The sequence below is a fragment of the Mauremys mutica genome, chromosome 9 (assembly GCF_020497125.1).
Source record: "Mauremys mutica isolate MM-2020 ecotype Southern chromosome 9, ASM2049712v1, whole genome shotgun sequence".
In the NCBI taxonomy this organism is placed as follows: domain Eukaryota; kingdom Metazoa; phylum Chordata; order Testudines; family Geoemydidae; genus Mauremys; species Mauremys mutica.
This window is the reverse complement of record NC_059080.1, coordinates 20,798,763-20,815,544: the sequence shown is the minus strand read 5'-3', so window position 1 is coordinate 20,815,544 and position 16,782 is coordinate 20,798,763. Positions and strand designations below refer to the sequence as shown.

Sequence of the window (16,782 nt, the reverse complement as noted above, 5' to 3'; positions counted from 1 at the left end):
ATAGGCTAGGCGTTTGTTATAGAAGTGGATGGGTGGGATTCTGTGGCCTGCATTGTGCAGGAGGTCAGACTAGATGATCATAATGGTCCCTTCTGACCTTAAAGTCTATGAGTCTATAAGAGGTGACTTTCCCTAGCTCCAGGGCTGTGGCTGCCAGGGACAGACCCCCCTCCTTCCCAGACTAGCTCTGTGGCTGCTGTGGCAGGGAAGAGACCCCCCTTCTTCCCAGCCCGAGCTCGGGGGCTGCCGCAGCAAGGGAGAGAGGGCACATCCATCACGTTAGAAAGGTAAGACCACTGATATTAAAATATGAGTGGTGTGCTTTTATTTGTAGAACAAAAAAAGTAATTTTTTTTTTTAATATGGCACTTTTATCCAAAGCGCTTTACAATAGTTAGCTAATGGTACAAACAACATTTGGAAAGATCATTAAGTGGCCAGCCAAGATCCTCAGCAATTTTCAAGTGGTCCGCAAAAAAAAAAAAGTTTGAGAACCACTGCGCTATTGTTTGCAAGCTACTTGCAGTGGCGTTGTCTACAGTGGCCTACTTAATTTAAGCATCCTGGGATGCATTAACTGTAATTGGATAGGGAGGATTCAGCGATATAAAATATGTGATGATAAAATTAATATGCTGCTCTGAATTTTAAAATTATTTTAACTGTGTTACCTTGGCAGAATGACACATGGTCAAATTTCCACTGTGTATGTGGAATTATCCATGGAATCACTATTTTAAATTAACCAATTGGGCTTCAGTCTATTAAGAGTAATCTAGGGAGGAATAATTAAAGCCTTTGAATATATTATAAATAGGGCTGAAGTGAAATTTTTTGAAAATTATATATATTTAAAACACACACACATATAAACTGGTGTGGGCTTTTTTTTTTTTGTAGCTCTGAGAACATTGGGATATTAGGCTGAATAGTCTGTATAGCAATTGTGTGTGGGCAAGACAAGGTTTAAAAAACTAACAAAAGAAGCCAAATAGTCCTGAGCCAATCATTGGCCACTGAATAGCAGTGTTCAGCTTCAGAAGACCTTCAGGGCATGAACATAGCAACTATCCAGCACGTGTGCAGTATCATCCATAGCACCAAGATGCACAGTGGGCTGTCCTGGGTGCCCCGGGCATGGTTGGTCTTGGTGCACAAACCATGCCACACCTGAACCTGTGAAGCTGGCTCCAGAAGTGGTGTGGGAGCCCAAAACCAGGTAACCGTTTATATCCAACAATGAACTGTCACCCTTCACTTTCTCTCCTCCAGGCTTTATGTTCTCTTCTGGACAAATCATGCAGTGTGTAATCCATTCAGTTATGCAATACGTGTTGAAGTAGTCATGAATGGTAAACAGATGTTTAGAGATGTAAATCTAATTTGGGAAGGAGTATATGTAGATATAATTTAAAACTAGACTAGGCAAAGCTTTCAGATATCCTATAAGAACCATCTTGCATTGGCTGAAGAGATGTGGGAGAACACAATTTACCTAATAAACCTCTTCCGTCTTTACTTTCTTGAGCTAACAATATAATTTGACTTGGACATGGGAGCATACACTTTAATTTTTCACTTGTATTGTGTATTGAGCTGTGAATAAATTAAGACTTCTTTATTGACCAGAAACATCCATAGCTTGCAAATCACCAGAGATGATGGATCTTGGTTCCAAACCTGGTGAATTTTGCAGTTAATAATCCAATAGTTTTTGAGGTTTTGTGATCCAGTTCTGTGGGTGACTAGCTTAGACAGCTTCTCTAAGTAGACAGTTCATGAAAATTAGTCTCTTCAACTCCCCTCTTACCTCATCCAGTTGAACAAAAGCTGCTTTAAAAGGCTTTTGTTTAGTGCACTTTACATTAATATTGCATGTATTCAATCATTCCCAGTTTCTCTCTCTATTTATTTGAATCAGATATTGGCCTGTGTACCCATTTGAACCAGTTTGAGAGATGAAAGGTAATTACAGAAGAGCTTAGATTTTAACTGTTCTCTACACCTGAGGTCCACCACCAGAGTACCTGTTTCATAAGAGTGGCCATACTGGGTCATACAAATGGTCCATCTATCCAAGTATCCTGTCTTCCAGCAGTGGTCAGTGCCGGATGATTCACAGGAAATAACAGGAAAATTATTGGGTGATCCATCCCCTGTTGTCCAGTCCCAGCTTCTGGCCCTCAGAGGTTTAGGGATACTCTGAACATGGAGTTGCATTGCTGACCATCTTGGCTAATACAGCCATTGATGAACCTATCTTCCATGGATTTACCTAATTCTTTCTTGAACCCAGTTATATTTTTTGTCTTCACAATATCCCCTGGCAGTGAGTTCCACAGGCTGACTGTGCATTGTGTGAAGAAGTACTTCCTTAAGTTTGTTTTAAACCTGCTGCCTATTAATTTCATTGGGTGAACCCTGGTCTGTGTGTTATGTGAAGGTGTAAATAACACTTCCTTATTCACTTTCTCCATACCAATACTCTTGAGGGCATTCTGCGCACAATATTTTAAAATTCTGCAAATTTTATATGTCAATAAATGTGGAGGCTCCAGCATGACAGTGGGAGCACAGGCAGAGGTGGGAGATCACCTTGCAGGCTCATTCCCACCCCCGTACACAGACTTGGCGGTGAGGCTGCACCTGACCCTGACACAGTGCAAGGGCCAGCCCTGCCCAAGAAACACCCTGGGGCCCTGCCCCTGCATGCCAAGCACACTAGATGTAGGCAGGCAGGCTCAGCCCAGCAGGATCCAAGTGTGGAGGGGCTTAGTGTGGGAAGTTCCAGGTGTGGGGTGATAGGGTTCTGAGTGGAGCAATCTGGATGCAGGTGGCTTGGTGAGGGCTCTGGGTGCGGGGGGATCTGGATGAACAAGCTCATTGGGGGGGGGTTCTGGGTGCAGAGGCACTGGGATTCTGCATGGGGATCCAGGTGAAGGTGGTTGGGGCTCATTAGGGGGGGTCTGCATGTGGAGAGCTCAGCAGGGGGCTCTGGGTGCTGACTTTGTGGGCTGTGGGTCTGGGTGCTGGCTTGGTGTGTCTCAGTGGAGTGGGGGTCTGGGTGCGGGGGGCTTGTTGGAGTGGTCCACGTGCAGGTGGGGTGGGGGTTTGGTTGTGGGGGGTGGTCTGGGTGCAGGAGTGTGGTCCAGATGCAGGGACGTAGGGCTCAATGGGGAGGGGTCCGGATGCAGAGGGTGAGGTTTGTCGGGGTGTGGGTTCAGGTGCAGGGGCTTGGGGTGGGGGTTGGTTCTGGGGCAGGAGATGAGGTTTGGCAGGGCAGTCTGGGTATGAGGCGGGTCCAGATGCACGGGGGGTTAGGCAGACGGGGAAGCAGCTCCCCATACAGTGACTCCACCCCACCACAACAGAGGAGCGATGGAGGCAGGAAGTAGAGGAATATGGAGCTTCCTGCAGCCAGAGAGGTTTCTAGGGGTGGATCTGACCTAGTCCTGGTCACTCCTTGCAGGGGAAGAGGAAGTCCCTTCCTGCCCAGCGGGACTAGCAGCTGGGTAGAAGCCACTGGCTGGGGCATCTCCAGCCCTCCCCCGCAGTGATTTACCTCTCTGCTAGCTGCTCCTGGCACCTGAAACGATGCACCCACACTGCTGGGGAGCGGCACATGATTGCTCTTGCGGCTTCCCTATCAGAAAGTCATTTTTCTGTGGGGAAGCAAAGAGATCTGCAGGGAACATGAATTCTGCATGCACACAGTGGCGCAGAATTCCCCCAGGAGTAATACCAATCATGGTGTTATAGACCTCTGTCATATCCTCCCATAGTCATCTCTTTTTCATGCTGAACAGTTCCAGTCTTTTTAATCTCTCCTTGTATGGAAGCTGTTCCATACCCCTAATGAGTTTTTGTTGCCTTTCTCTGTCCTTTTCCAATTCTAATGTATCATTTTTGAGATGGGTTGACCAAAATTGCATGCAGTATTCAACATGTGGATGAACCATGGATTTATGTAGTGGGTTTATAATATTTTCTGTCTTCTTATGTCTCTCTTTCCTGCTGCACATTGAGCAGATATTTTCAGAGAACTAACCACGATGATGCAAAGATCTCTTTATTGAGTGGTAACAGCTAATTTAGAACCCATCATTTTATATGTATAGTTGAGATTTTTTCCAGTGTATGTTCCTTTGCATTTATCAACATTGAATTTCATCTGCCTTTTTGTTGCCCATTAACCCGGTTTTGTGAGATCCCTTTGTAACTGTTTGCAGTAAGCTTTGGCCTTAACTATCTTAAGTAATTTAGTATCATCTTCAAACTTTGCCATCTCACAGTTTACACCTCTTTCCAGATCATTTATGAAGATGTTCAACAGTACAGGTCTCAGTACAGATCTTGGCGGACCCTGCTATTTTCCTCTCTCCAGATACTCCATGATGGGTTTCCAGATGTCAGAGCTCCTAAATCAGTTTTTAAATTGTATATAGATGAACTTGCCTTGCAGTTTCTTGGGCTCTGCTCTGTCACTTCAAGAGTAATGTGCTATTTATTATAATTAATTTTGTCCCCTTTAACGGGATAATCTTTGGCTGGCAGAGAACTAAGTACAATCATTCTAGACAGGTGCTCCCTAATGTAGATGTTAGTGATATCCATGAGCAGTACTTGTTGGGGAGTAGTTGCTGCAACTATTGTAGAATATATATTATCCCCAGATTATGTTGATTTTTGGTCACAATTTAGCAGATGGCAGTATTTCCCCTACTTGCAAGCAAAGGAAGAAATAATTGCTTGGAACGTGGCAATTAGTATTTCCTGCAAAATCCTGCAGGTTACAACTAAGCTTCATGATATTTCTGTGAAGTATGGTGAACTATCACTGTTAACAGATGGATAAACTGAAGCACAGAAAGGTTAGGTGACTTGTCCAATACCATGAACTAAGCAAGTTGAAGGAACGCAAAATTCAAGGTTCCAGTCCCTCTAAACACTAGGGACCTGATCCAAAGCCAGTCTGTCAGTTGAAAGATTTCCATTGACTTCAGCGGGCATTGTATCAAACCGTAAGACAATATTTGTGCTCTTATAACAGAATAGAATGGGGGAGGTCTCAATCAGGACAGATTGTCACCGTTCCTTGGAGCTCCATAGGATTTGCAATATGGTAGAAATTGCTGGGCACAAGTGAGTGTGCGTTGTTTCTGACTGTCAAGTGGTGTAAATAGTATCACCACTTTAGTCAAAACCAAGAGGATGTATTCTTAGAATCAGGCAACCTTTCAGCTGGTTTATGCTGGCTGGGTGAATTTATAATTGATGTTTAATTCCTACTTAAATAGCTACAGAAAGCTATAGAAAGTTATACAGTACTTCCTCTCTGAACCAGAGTATCAGAACAGTTTCTTAAGAATAAGGTATTTATATTACAAGTTTCCATGGACATACTCCAAGGCTCGTGGATGTACTTTTGGAAGCTGTATAGAAGGAATTATTTGTCCCTGGGGATAATAAATCAGTTCTAATCTTGTCCACCTAACTGCTTTCTTTATACTGTAAAGGAGTTACTTTGAAATACAAGCATGCTGAGAAGTGAAAGAGGAAGAGAGGTGGGAGACAGAGTTCCTATGCAAAAAGCAAGGAGAACCAGATTTAAATAAAAGTATTTGGTTCCATTAAATGTTACACCTCTACCCTGCTATAACGTGACCAGATACAACATGGGTTCGCATATAGCGCGGTAACCCTGGGGCTCAGGCGGCGCTTTAAAGGGTCCAGGGCTCCGGCTGCTGCAGGGAGCCCTGGGCCCTTTAAATCACTGCCGGAGCCCTGCCGCCGCTACCCCGGGGTTGCAACAGCAGGGCTCAGCCGGTGATTTAAAGGGCCTGGGCTTCCTGCAGCGGAGGTCTTTAAATCACCTCCGGAGCCCTGCTGCTGCTACCCTGGGGCTGCGGCAGCGGGGCTTGCCAGTGGTTCGTCTGCTGCGGGGAGCCCCGGGTCCTTTAAATCACCACTGGAGCCCTGCCGCTGTTACCCCGGGGCTGTGGCAGTGGGGCTCCGGCAGCGATATAAAGGAGCTGGGGGTCCCCGCTGCCGGAGCCCCGGGCTCTTTAAATCACCGCTGCAGCCCTGCCACTGCTATCCCAATATAACGGCGTTTCACCTATAACGCGGTAGGGATTTTTGGCTCCCCACAACCGCGTTCTATCGGGGTAGAGGTGTATTCTAAAAGGTAACATGATACATGTGAATTACCAGTGTTAAGATTCTGAATCTGATTTAACTAGGCTTAACTGTTAGCTTTTGAGTACTAAGGTGATTGATTGAGTCATTCTTAATCAGAATTGTATCAGTAGCCTGGGAAGCAGACTAGTTTGCAAACAATCAGTAAATCTCTGTTTATAATCTGTAGTTTAAAACGTAATCCCCTATACACAGCTTGAATCATGTATGTTAAGTAAACCAAAATCTTGCATTTCTGCATTATAGGTGATACAGTCACTGTTGGTTTTCCAGCAAACAGCTTGCCATCCAGTCAAGGGTAAATTCTCACCCTGTGTTTATCATCGTAGAATTCAAAACTATTGTATTGCTGTCTATATATGGAATATATAACACTTTCCACTGTGTAGATTTACTGCAAGCATGAACAGTTATAACTTCTCAAATTACAATTTATAGTCAGAGTTCGTAATAATTTTTGCACTTTTAACCCTTTAGTTTGATTTTGAATTGTAAAGAGCTTCCTATTTCCAGCATTTACGTTTGGAAACTGGGTACTGTTCTTCATGAACAGATAATATTTGTCTGTCCTGAGGCAGCTCTCTAGTTAAAAATAAAACAGAAGTCTTGTCTCTTTACTTATTCTTTCAAAGTACAGTTCTAAACTTTTGCACAACCTAGGTTTTTTTTTTATTGGGGGAGAGAAGGTGAAGAGGGCAGGGGAGATCTCTTCCCTTCCCCAGTTTGCCATTGTGAGCATGACTATGTGCTTGCTCCATCAGATTACATTTTAAAATCTGATTAGCACAATTGCATGATGTTTGAAACTTGAGGCTTTGGCTACACTTACACTTCAAAGCGCTGCTGCGGCAGCGCTTTGATGCGCTAAGTGTAGTCAAAGCGCCAGCGCTGGGAGAGAGCCCTCCCAGCGCTGTCCGTACTCCACCTCCCTGTGGGGAATAACGGACAGCACTGGGAGCCGCGCTCCCAGCGCTGGGGCTTTGACTACACTGGCGCTTTGCAGCGCCGCAATTTGCAGCGCTGGAGAGGGTGTGTTTTCACACCCTGCTGCAGCGCTGCAAATTTGTAAGTGTAGCCAAGCCCTTGTAGCATTTCAATTTATCTGATAATGTTAAAGAGCATTTCTTTGAAAAATGTGTAGCAAATGCTATGCTAATTGAGGTCAGTTATGCCACAAACAATGAGTGCAGTAGCAATTTGGCTACTTTTAAGCAGTCGAATTTGTCATCTAACCGTATAATTAATTTGCAAACTATTAGAAGTAGTGGCAACATGATCTCGGCTCTGAAATCCCAGCATTAAAGGGACAGACTGTTTCATTTCAGCTTTTCAGAAGCATCATATTTTAATAACATAATGACCCAGGTTATTGTACAATCTTCAGCGTTCTTTATCTGGCCGTTGTAGCTCTGCACCCTAAGATTTTAGTGTAAACATTTTGGTGTCCTGTAGGCCCAGTTTTACCTAGGACTGTTGCTAATGAATTTTTGGAATTAAATTTGGGGCTGTGACACCTCAGCAGTAACCTAGTTAATTTTCTCTGTGCTTTTCTCAGTGACAGGATCACCATCCTGCAGTAAAGACCTTAGAGATCTATCATGAATGTGTATGAAGAGGATCATTTGTAAATCTGTCAAAATCTAAGTTTCTTAACCGTGTATTAACCAATTTTTATCACAAATCATGTTGCTTCTTATGTTTTGTGATTCCTTTCTATTTCTTCAATCTAGGTCATTCCCTATAGATCTGCAGTCAGATTTCTTATTTCAAAGTTTCCATACCTCTAGTTAAACTAGATTTTTTTTATAGTAAGTTTTCTACTTTTTATAACTAGTCATAACAGCTTTACAAAGTTACTGTAAAAATGTAACAGCCCAAGTTACTTGCCCATCATTTGTCCTAGTGATTGATGATAAAAATGCTTATAGTATTTACTTGTTCATTAAAAACATTACTAACTGTGGGGAAATGGGTGAATAGCACTTTGCAAGGCTGAGCTATAGTACACTTAAACTTTTTGTTTTGCTTAATTCTTCTTCAAGGTTTCAGTGATTTAGGCCTGGTCTATACTTAAAATTTTGGTTGATATAGCTTTGTTGGCTAGGGGTGTGAAAAATCCACACCCATGAGCAATGCAGCTATGCTGACCTAACTTCCAGTATAGGTGCAAATAGGTTGATGGAAGAGTGCTTCTGTCAATTTACCTACCATTGCTTGGGGAGATAGTGTTCTACCTTGACAGAAAAACCCCTTACATCAGTGTAAGCGGCATCTATGGGTATGGCTACACTTACGGTTTGCAGCGCTGGTAGTTTGCAGCGCTGGTCATACAGCTATGCAGGGCCAGCGCTGGTGTGTGGCCACACTCACAGCTACCAGCGCTGGTGTGTGGTCACATTTGCAGTATTTGCAGCGCTGTTGGGAGTGATGCATTATGGGCAGCTATCCCAGCGTTCAAGTGGCCACAACGTGCTTTTCAAAAGAGGGGGGTGGAGTGGGGTCTAGTGTGACAGGGAGCGGGGGGAAAGAGAGAGGGGATTTTTGGAGCCAACACTGTGTGTTTAGCTTCCTGCATTGAAAAATCAGAACATGTTTCTGACCCCTTAGTCTTAACTCTTAATTGCAAACAGCCTGCCTCCAACACGGACTCCCCGCGGTGTACTGTGACAGGGAGCGGGGAAGAGAGAGATTGGAAAAATCACAAAATGTTTGCGAACCCTGCATCCAACGCTGTTTCCCCTGCCTCTCATTTGATCGTTCACAGCCAGGTACAGATAGCTCCTGTTTGCTGTGATCAGTGTTTGTTTTTTTTAGATAAGCAGTTCAACGGAGCTCCTCTGTTCTGTTTCATTCACTCTCCCTGCCTGCCTCTCGTTTGATTGTTTACAGCCAGGTACAGATGATCACAGCAAACAGGAGCTCTGTTTGTTCGAGCTCCGATCGGAGCTCGTTCACAACAAAACAAAGAGAGGCTGCATAACAAAACAAAGAGAGTAATTTATAAAAGCATTCTGGAATACACCTTATACCCTGGAGGCCAATCACAGCGCTGGTGTGTGGCCACACTTGTTGACCAGCGCTGCAGCACCAGCGCTGGAATCCTTATTCCCCATGCCGAGTGAGGTGTACGGCCAGCGCTGCAGCCAGGGAGTTGCAGCGCTGGAAGTGCCCTGCAGGTGTGGCCACTTACTAATTGCAGCGCTGGTGGAGGCTTTCCAGCGCTGCAAATCGCCAGTGTAGCCATACCCTATGCTACCAGATTATGCCAGCATAGCTACAGTGCCGTAGCTATACCGGTATATTTCCTATAATATAGATATGCTTGTATAGTCCCTGCAGCGTAGATATACCCACCGTGTAAAGACTGGATCTCTAATGTCTTAATCCTACCTGTTCTCAGTAATGCTTTCCAGGAACAACAGAGCAGAAAAGATTGAATTTCTAATGTAAAATATGAGCAGAAACTAAAACCTTGGAAGCTGGGGTGAGAATCCTTTCTGTGTTCTTTTATACATCGTAAAGATGCAAAAGAGGTACAATCCTAATTTTTTTCTCATCTGTAGGCCACTTTTAGTTTATTATTGTTCATCACGTATCAAAAACTTAAAGGAAGTGCAAAATAGCCAAATGACTATTTCTGCTGGAACATCACCTTTTGCATTTGCTAATTTTTTATGATTTTCAACTATGCAAATGTCAGAGTTCATTAATACAGTTTTTTACTTAATATTTTAATTTTCACTTTCAGTTACATTTATTTAAAAAAGCTGGAACAGCATTGAAGAGATTTTATGAGATTATTAAAAGGACTCAAAGCATGTCTAAGCATCTTTAGATTAAAAAAAAATAGCTATAGAAAAGCACTTGTCATTAGTGATTCAGATGCCTTAAAATGCTGTTTGAGCTATAAATAGGATGCTAACAGAAGACTTGAAATTGGAACTTGGCAACTGACAGGCACAGTTCTAGATTATTCAGCAGTCTTCACATACATTTTCATGGGTAGTGTCTTCTGGTAATCCACTTTCTCGTGTAGTGAGACTTCCTCAGTGGATGATTCAGGGAGACACATTGTTCCTTTCCTGTAGCACACTCCTCCACTCAAAGATCTATTTTCTCTCATGGCACCCATCTTGCCTATCATTCTTCCTGCCCTTCAGTCTGTTTTCTTTAATCCATCTACACAGCGAATTTATTTTGAGTTCCTTGTTTATTTTTACAGCACATGCTCCACTAAATTTAAATGACCTTCCTGGATGAATGACTAATCTGAAATCTCCTTAGTGAATGTGGAAAAACTCTCTCTTTTTCTCTAGCAAATTTTTGTATAGATTCAAGTGCAAAAATCCCTCAGTTTGATCAGTAGTTTTGATGTTCACCCCAAGATAAAACGGTATCTTCTTTTAAATATAAACCCACAGTGGGGTATTATAAACTGGAGTTTTTAAGATGAAAGCATGATATCTTGATAATATGAAATGAATTTAAATGAAGTGTCCATACTGTGTTGCTCTTTTAGGAGTTTTATAGCTAACTGCAAATAATGTTTTAGGTCCTATTCCTACAAGCAGGTCCATGCAGATACATTGAAGGATTGGTGGGAGGCAGGAAGAGGGAGCGATACATTATATTTTTACACTCTTGAAATTCTCAAATGTTTTAAAATCATTTTTTCAAAATAATTTAAAATTTGTTGTGAAAATATGGCAGCTGCAACTGTTTGATTTAAAAAAAAAAGACCAGTACGTCACTATTTTTACATACTTTTTTTTCTATTTGTAATATCTTTGAAAATGAGCTACATTTCTGGTTTAAATTTTAAAGTTTCTTTGATTTTTAAAATTAATGCTACAAGAGTTACATAAACCAAAAAAGATGTTGCTTTTCCATTGTCCAGCATTAATAAACTGTTTTTGTTCTTCACTGCTTTGCTCCTCCGCACCTCTGCTGGAAGCTTACTACGCTAGAGCTAGTTGCACCAACATTGCTAAGGTTGTGTTCTAGGTTTCAATTAGGTTCTAGAAATAATGTAGAATCAAACATTTGAACAAAAATGTCATGTTACCATGATGATTCCAGCCGTGCAAGCACACGTCACTGTCTTGTAGATAACATTTGAATTAGTATGCAGGAGTCCAATAAATTCTCTGTAAAACTGTAAATTGTTGCAATTTAATTTGACTCACTAAAAGATTGTACAGCAACGTTCAATATCTGTCTTCCATCAAGGTACTTATTAACTTGCTTTACCATCCTTCTTTAAAATCTGAAATGCATAAATAGTCTAACATTGAATTAATTTTTGATGAAAGGGGACCTATTACATTAACAGCTAGGTCTGGTCCAGCTGTCTTATCCCGCAGCTTCTTAAGAATCATGGAAAGAGATTTTAAAAAATTGTATTCATTGAACCCTGAAATCTAAGCTACAGGCATTATTTTAAAGTATTATTTCACATCTACATTCACTTCCCCGTATGTATTATATAAAATGTTTTAATTAACAGTTCCATTCTCACTCTCTTTGTTTTACTAGAAATGGCATGAATATTAGATTTTTTTTGAGAGAGAGTTTTTTCCTAGTAGTCATATGTGGGGTTTTGTTTTTGTTTCCCACCCCCCCCAGGGCGCCAATGCCTCTGCTTTGGAGAAAGAGATTGGTCCTGAACAGTTTCCTGTGAATGAACATTATTTTGGCTTGGTCAATGTGAGTGAATTTTCTTTACTATTTTTAAAATGCTGTTTTCTATTTCAATCCTCCTATTCTGAAATTGACAGGATTCTCTTTTAGAACCTTATGCATGGGTTGTTCTGGCACAAAGTAGAAATCTATTTAAGCACTACATCCTGTAACATGCATGCTAAATTTTGTTTTTAACTAAAAGATTAATCGTAAAAGTTAACTGTAGTGAAATAGAAAATATTAATGACTACAAAATTCTGTGGGACATTCATTCTGGGGCACACTTTTAAATATAGGATCAGAGTAATTAAAGCTGGAAAAGCCCATTAGATCATAGGGTAGATAAAAGCAGGGTATGGTTGTCCAGCAGAGAAGATGTATCAGATATTAAACTGTTACTTGGGTGGGTCTTAGTCCCAAAGGCTCAAACCAAAAAAAGCTGTTTGCTTTTCAAATCCCATGTTTTTCATATGGGCTTAGAGGGGACAGTCCTGTTTGAGGAAAGATCAGAGAATACAGAAAAATACCAGCTAAGTCAATTCTCTTTGAACGTTTCTCAATGAACGTTCAATTCTCAATGAACGTTCAATTCTCAATGAACGTTTTTTCAGGCTTGAATCAGCACGAGAGCTCCTGTTTAAAACAACTGTTTGCCATAACTTCAGTCTTAGTTTTCATGTTTACAGTATGATTAAGACCTCTAAGGCCATAAAAATTGCCTAATTTGCAATGTTATAACTAAATTAAGGATTGTGAAAAGAATGCAACATTATTCTATCACTTATGTTTAGGATGTCAGATTAATGCTTCTGGATAAGGAAGGTGAATGTAACATTCAATCTATCAAAGCAAATAATAATTTGCTTTTATTAATAATATGATGTAAAAAAGTGAAAAGTTTACAATTATCACAGGACATAGTTCATTTTTCATGTGAAAAATATAGCTCTGGTTAACTTCATTCACAGTAAATTAAACTTAGCTCTTCCTCCCTTAGTGGATCATTTAGGGCTTGGCTACACTTGCAAGTTGCAGCGCTGGTAGAGGCTTTCCAGCGCTGCAATTACACCCTGTCCACACTTGCAGGGCACAACCAGCGCTGCAACTCCCTGGCTGCAGCGCTGGCCGTACACCCAGGTCTGCTTGGGGTATAAGGGTTGCAGCGCTGGTTCTGCAGCGCTGGTCATCAAGTGTGGACACTCACCAGCGCTGTTATTGGCCTCCAGGGTATAAGGAGTATCCCAGAATGCTTTTAACTAAATTATTCCCTTTGTTTTGTTATGCAGCCTCTCTTTGTTTTGTTGTCAATTCGGAGCTCCGGGCTCCGTGCACCACACCGGGAGCTGCTTATAGCTCCTGTTTGCTGTCATTAATCTGTAACTACTGTCAACAATGAAATGAGATAACCCCTGCAGGGGTTGAGTGTTTGCTTTGCTTGAGAGAAACGGGAGGGGGAGGGGGCAGAGGGGAGTATGTTGGATGCAGGTTGTTTGCAGTTAACAGTAAGGGGGTGGGAAAATTTTCTGATTTTGCACAGTGTCGGTTCCAAAAATCCACTCTCTCTCTCTCCCCCCCGGTCCCTGTCACACTGCCCCACACCCCCCTCTTTTGAAAAGCACGTTGCTGCCACTTGAATGCTGGGATAGCTGCCCATAATTCATCACTCCCAACAGCGCTGCAAATGCTACAAATGTGGTCACACTGCAGCGCTGGTAGCTGTGAGTGTGGCCACACACCAGCGCTGGCCCTGCACAGCTGGATGACCAGCGCTGCAACTACCAGCGCTGCAGATTTGTAAGTGTAGCCATACCCTATGACACACATTTCACCTCAGAACTGAAACAACCTAATATACTGAATAGTGCTAATATAGTTACTAAAGTATTGCTTGCCTACAACTGCACATTGTGAACTCATTTGATTTAATTGATTTTTGCTTTGTCCGTAGCAGATCATGTTCTCAGTCACTCAGCAATCTAAATGCACTGAATTATCTTCCTTAAGTATTGTGTTAATGGCCATTCCAATGCTTCTGAGATTTGTATCATAATGGGAAAATATGGAAGGCATGTTCTGTTGTAGCATATATACCGAAATGATAAATAGTTTGAAGAAGAAAAAATTGCCTTCTAAAAATAGAGAAAAATCCTTTTACCGCCCATATGCAATATTCAAAAGGACAAAATATGTCTAATATCTGTAGTTTGTTTCCTTTGATAATTTTTTTGCATTTTTACTTCTCTATCAAAAATTCTTTCTCCACTACCTCATATTTTCCTCTCCTGTTGGTCTCAGTCCTTTTGGTAAAGTGTGAAATCATCTGGAGCACCTAAAAAAGTTTGCAGAACAGTTTTTGACCTCTGCAGATTATAATCCTCTCTTTTGAAACTGTAACATTTTCAATTTTAAGAGGTTTCTGTCCTCAAAATGCAGTCTGATGGGAATTCTCTGTAGAGGGGTAATTTTAAAATTATTTTAAATTCAATTAAAATTAGTTAGCATTTTAGCTAAATATTTTGTTTTAAGCAGGATTTGTTAAACTGAAAATCATGTGTTTTGATTTTTTTTAAAATTAGTTAAAAGTAATTTCATGTTATGTACTGGCCTGAATCCTCTAGTCATTTTTTGTGGCTATACAATGACATTTTCCTGTTCAGAAAACACAAACAAACAACTTTCCTGTTGCTGTGTGGGCTCCTATAGGTGAAATTGACTGCAAAGAAGAAACGGTGAAACGAGCTAGACAAAAAGCTGTTACACAACATGAATAAATGGAAAAGGATTTTTATTTAAAATTGTGTAGTTAAATGTTATAATAGTAATGTTTATTTCAGAAAGTGGTCTCTGTAATACAAATGAGGGCAAGGTCAGTAGCTGGGTTCTTCGTACATTTGGGGTGATATCTTGGCCATCTTGAAGTCAGTAGAAGTTTTGCTATGGATTTCAATGAGGCCAGGACTTCACTGTTGGTGTTTTTACTACTTTCGTCTTGAGATTCTAATACAAGCTCTTTGAGGTATGTGCTTTCTTGTGTTTGTAAAGTACTTACCACGCTTTTGGATGCAACATAGTTTAATCGCGCCAGAGTTGTATATGCAGGACCTATTAATTCCACATATTGTGATCTGATTCCTCTGTGTGTACCATCAAAAACCACATTGACCTTTTTGCTGCCATATCACAGTGTAAACTCACTAACCCAGAAATTAGCAATGCTGAAAGAACTGGAGGTTAGTAATGGACAGCAATTCCTCTATTAACCTCCTGTTCTTTCAGTATTGCTAGTTTCTAGGATTCTGCCTCCCATTAAATATGTTTTGGGGATTTCCTCCCCCAAATATATGAGCTAGTATTCTTCCAAAAGATTTTCATTTTTCTTTTCTGCTAGTGTTTCCAATCTTTCCAGGTCCTCTTGCATTATTTCTCTGCCATCATTGGTGTTGTCAACACTTGCCAATTTTGTATCATCTACAGATTTCGTGAATGTGCTGGTTATTCAGTCTTATAGGTTATTATTAAAGAGATGGACTAAGAATAAACATAAATTAAATGTTTGTTCAGCTTGTATATTTATTTTGATCATGTAGCTAACAATTTTGAACCATTGTTCTTCGTTTCATGTACCATGTAAAGTGATGTTACTTCAACTATAAGGATGACAAGGCTGTAACCTTTTGAGCTGCATGAATTAAATTTTAATTTTATATTTCTCTCAGCCAGAAAATTGACTATTAACTTGCAATTGTTCTGCTACAGTAATTTACAAAATTCTGGTGTATGCTGTAGCCATATTCCCAGAGTACCACTTAATATGATTATCAGTATTCTACAGTTGGTTTATTTGTATGTTAATTATGGTGGTTTAAAATATTTCACCCAGAATGCTCTTGAGATGCAGAGCTCATTTACAAGAAAATTCTCAGGACAGGCAGACCTGAAATCATTGTTTGTTTGGCTTTTTTGAGTAACAATGTTATACAATCCAGTCATTATAAAATAAATTGTGCAGATTACTATAAACAGAAGGAACCATACCACCAAAAATGAACTATTTCATGTCATTGTATAAAAGCATCTAACTTTTCAGTGTTTTAAGTGTTTCTCCTTGTTAAGCAATCTGGGACACATCGCCTCTAGACATTACATACCATCAGCCTGTCCTCTAATGACACAGCCTTCAGATATGGCAGATGTAAAACAGCTGCTCTTTGATATCGCTGCATCATGTGTTTTTGCTAATATTTCATTGTAAACAGGAAATACTTAATGTGTTACTTGTTGTCTCAAAAGGCATATTGGTATCTGACACAGGCAAACATAAAATCTGAATCCACCTATTATGACCTTGTTACAATACTGTAATAGAACTGACCTGAAGGGACCTGTCATTTTGCTCCTTGTCTCCACGTTATGGTCTTGGGTCTCTCAGTAGCACCTCTTCACATCAGTGACTGCATCTTCAGTCCTGTGCAGGACTAATAACCATGCTGTCACTCACTAGGTTTACCTGCCTATGACAAACCCTGGAATAGCCTTTTCTTAGCAGACATTCATTGTATTATCCTCTATGCACATAGCCCTCCCCTCAATAAATTAACTATGGTGGTTGCTTGTGTAAATAAAATAGAATTTTAATACTAACTAAATTACCACAGAAAAAACCTTGCAGTTAAGATAACAACTGCTTTGATCCAGATCCTTGATAAGTTTGGTAAAGGTATTATATTAACATAGTTACATAAGAAATGAGAGAAAGCAATACTACTTCAGCACCTATAATGGAGAATCTGTTCCACCCAGCTGCTCTTCTTGTCAGTCATGCCACCTTTAAATTGATGTGTTTTAAGGTCCAGATAAAACTCCGCTACTATTAGTTCAATCCCCTGAAATATAGGCTAATCT

At 40.8% G+C, this 16,782-nt stretch overlaps 1 protein-coding gene across 3 annotated transcripts in view; it reads left to right on the top strand.

Annotated features, from left to right (window-relative positions):
* LOC123377376 (ubiquitin carboxyl-terminal hydrolase 12) overlaps positions 1–16,782 on the top strand; it is an 85,533-nt gene that overhangs the window by 49,258 nt on the left and 19,493 nt on the right. For all 3 annotated transcript variants that reach the window (XM_045030221.1, XM_045030219.1, XM_045030220.1), the window contains exon 2: positions 11,824–11,904. In XM_045030221.1, the coding sequence (XP_044886156.1) occupies positions 11,824–11,904 (81 nt within the window). The remainder of the gene's footprint in view (positions 1–11,823; positions 11,905–16,782) is intronic.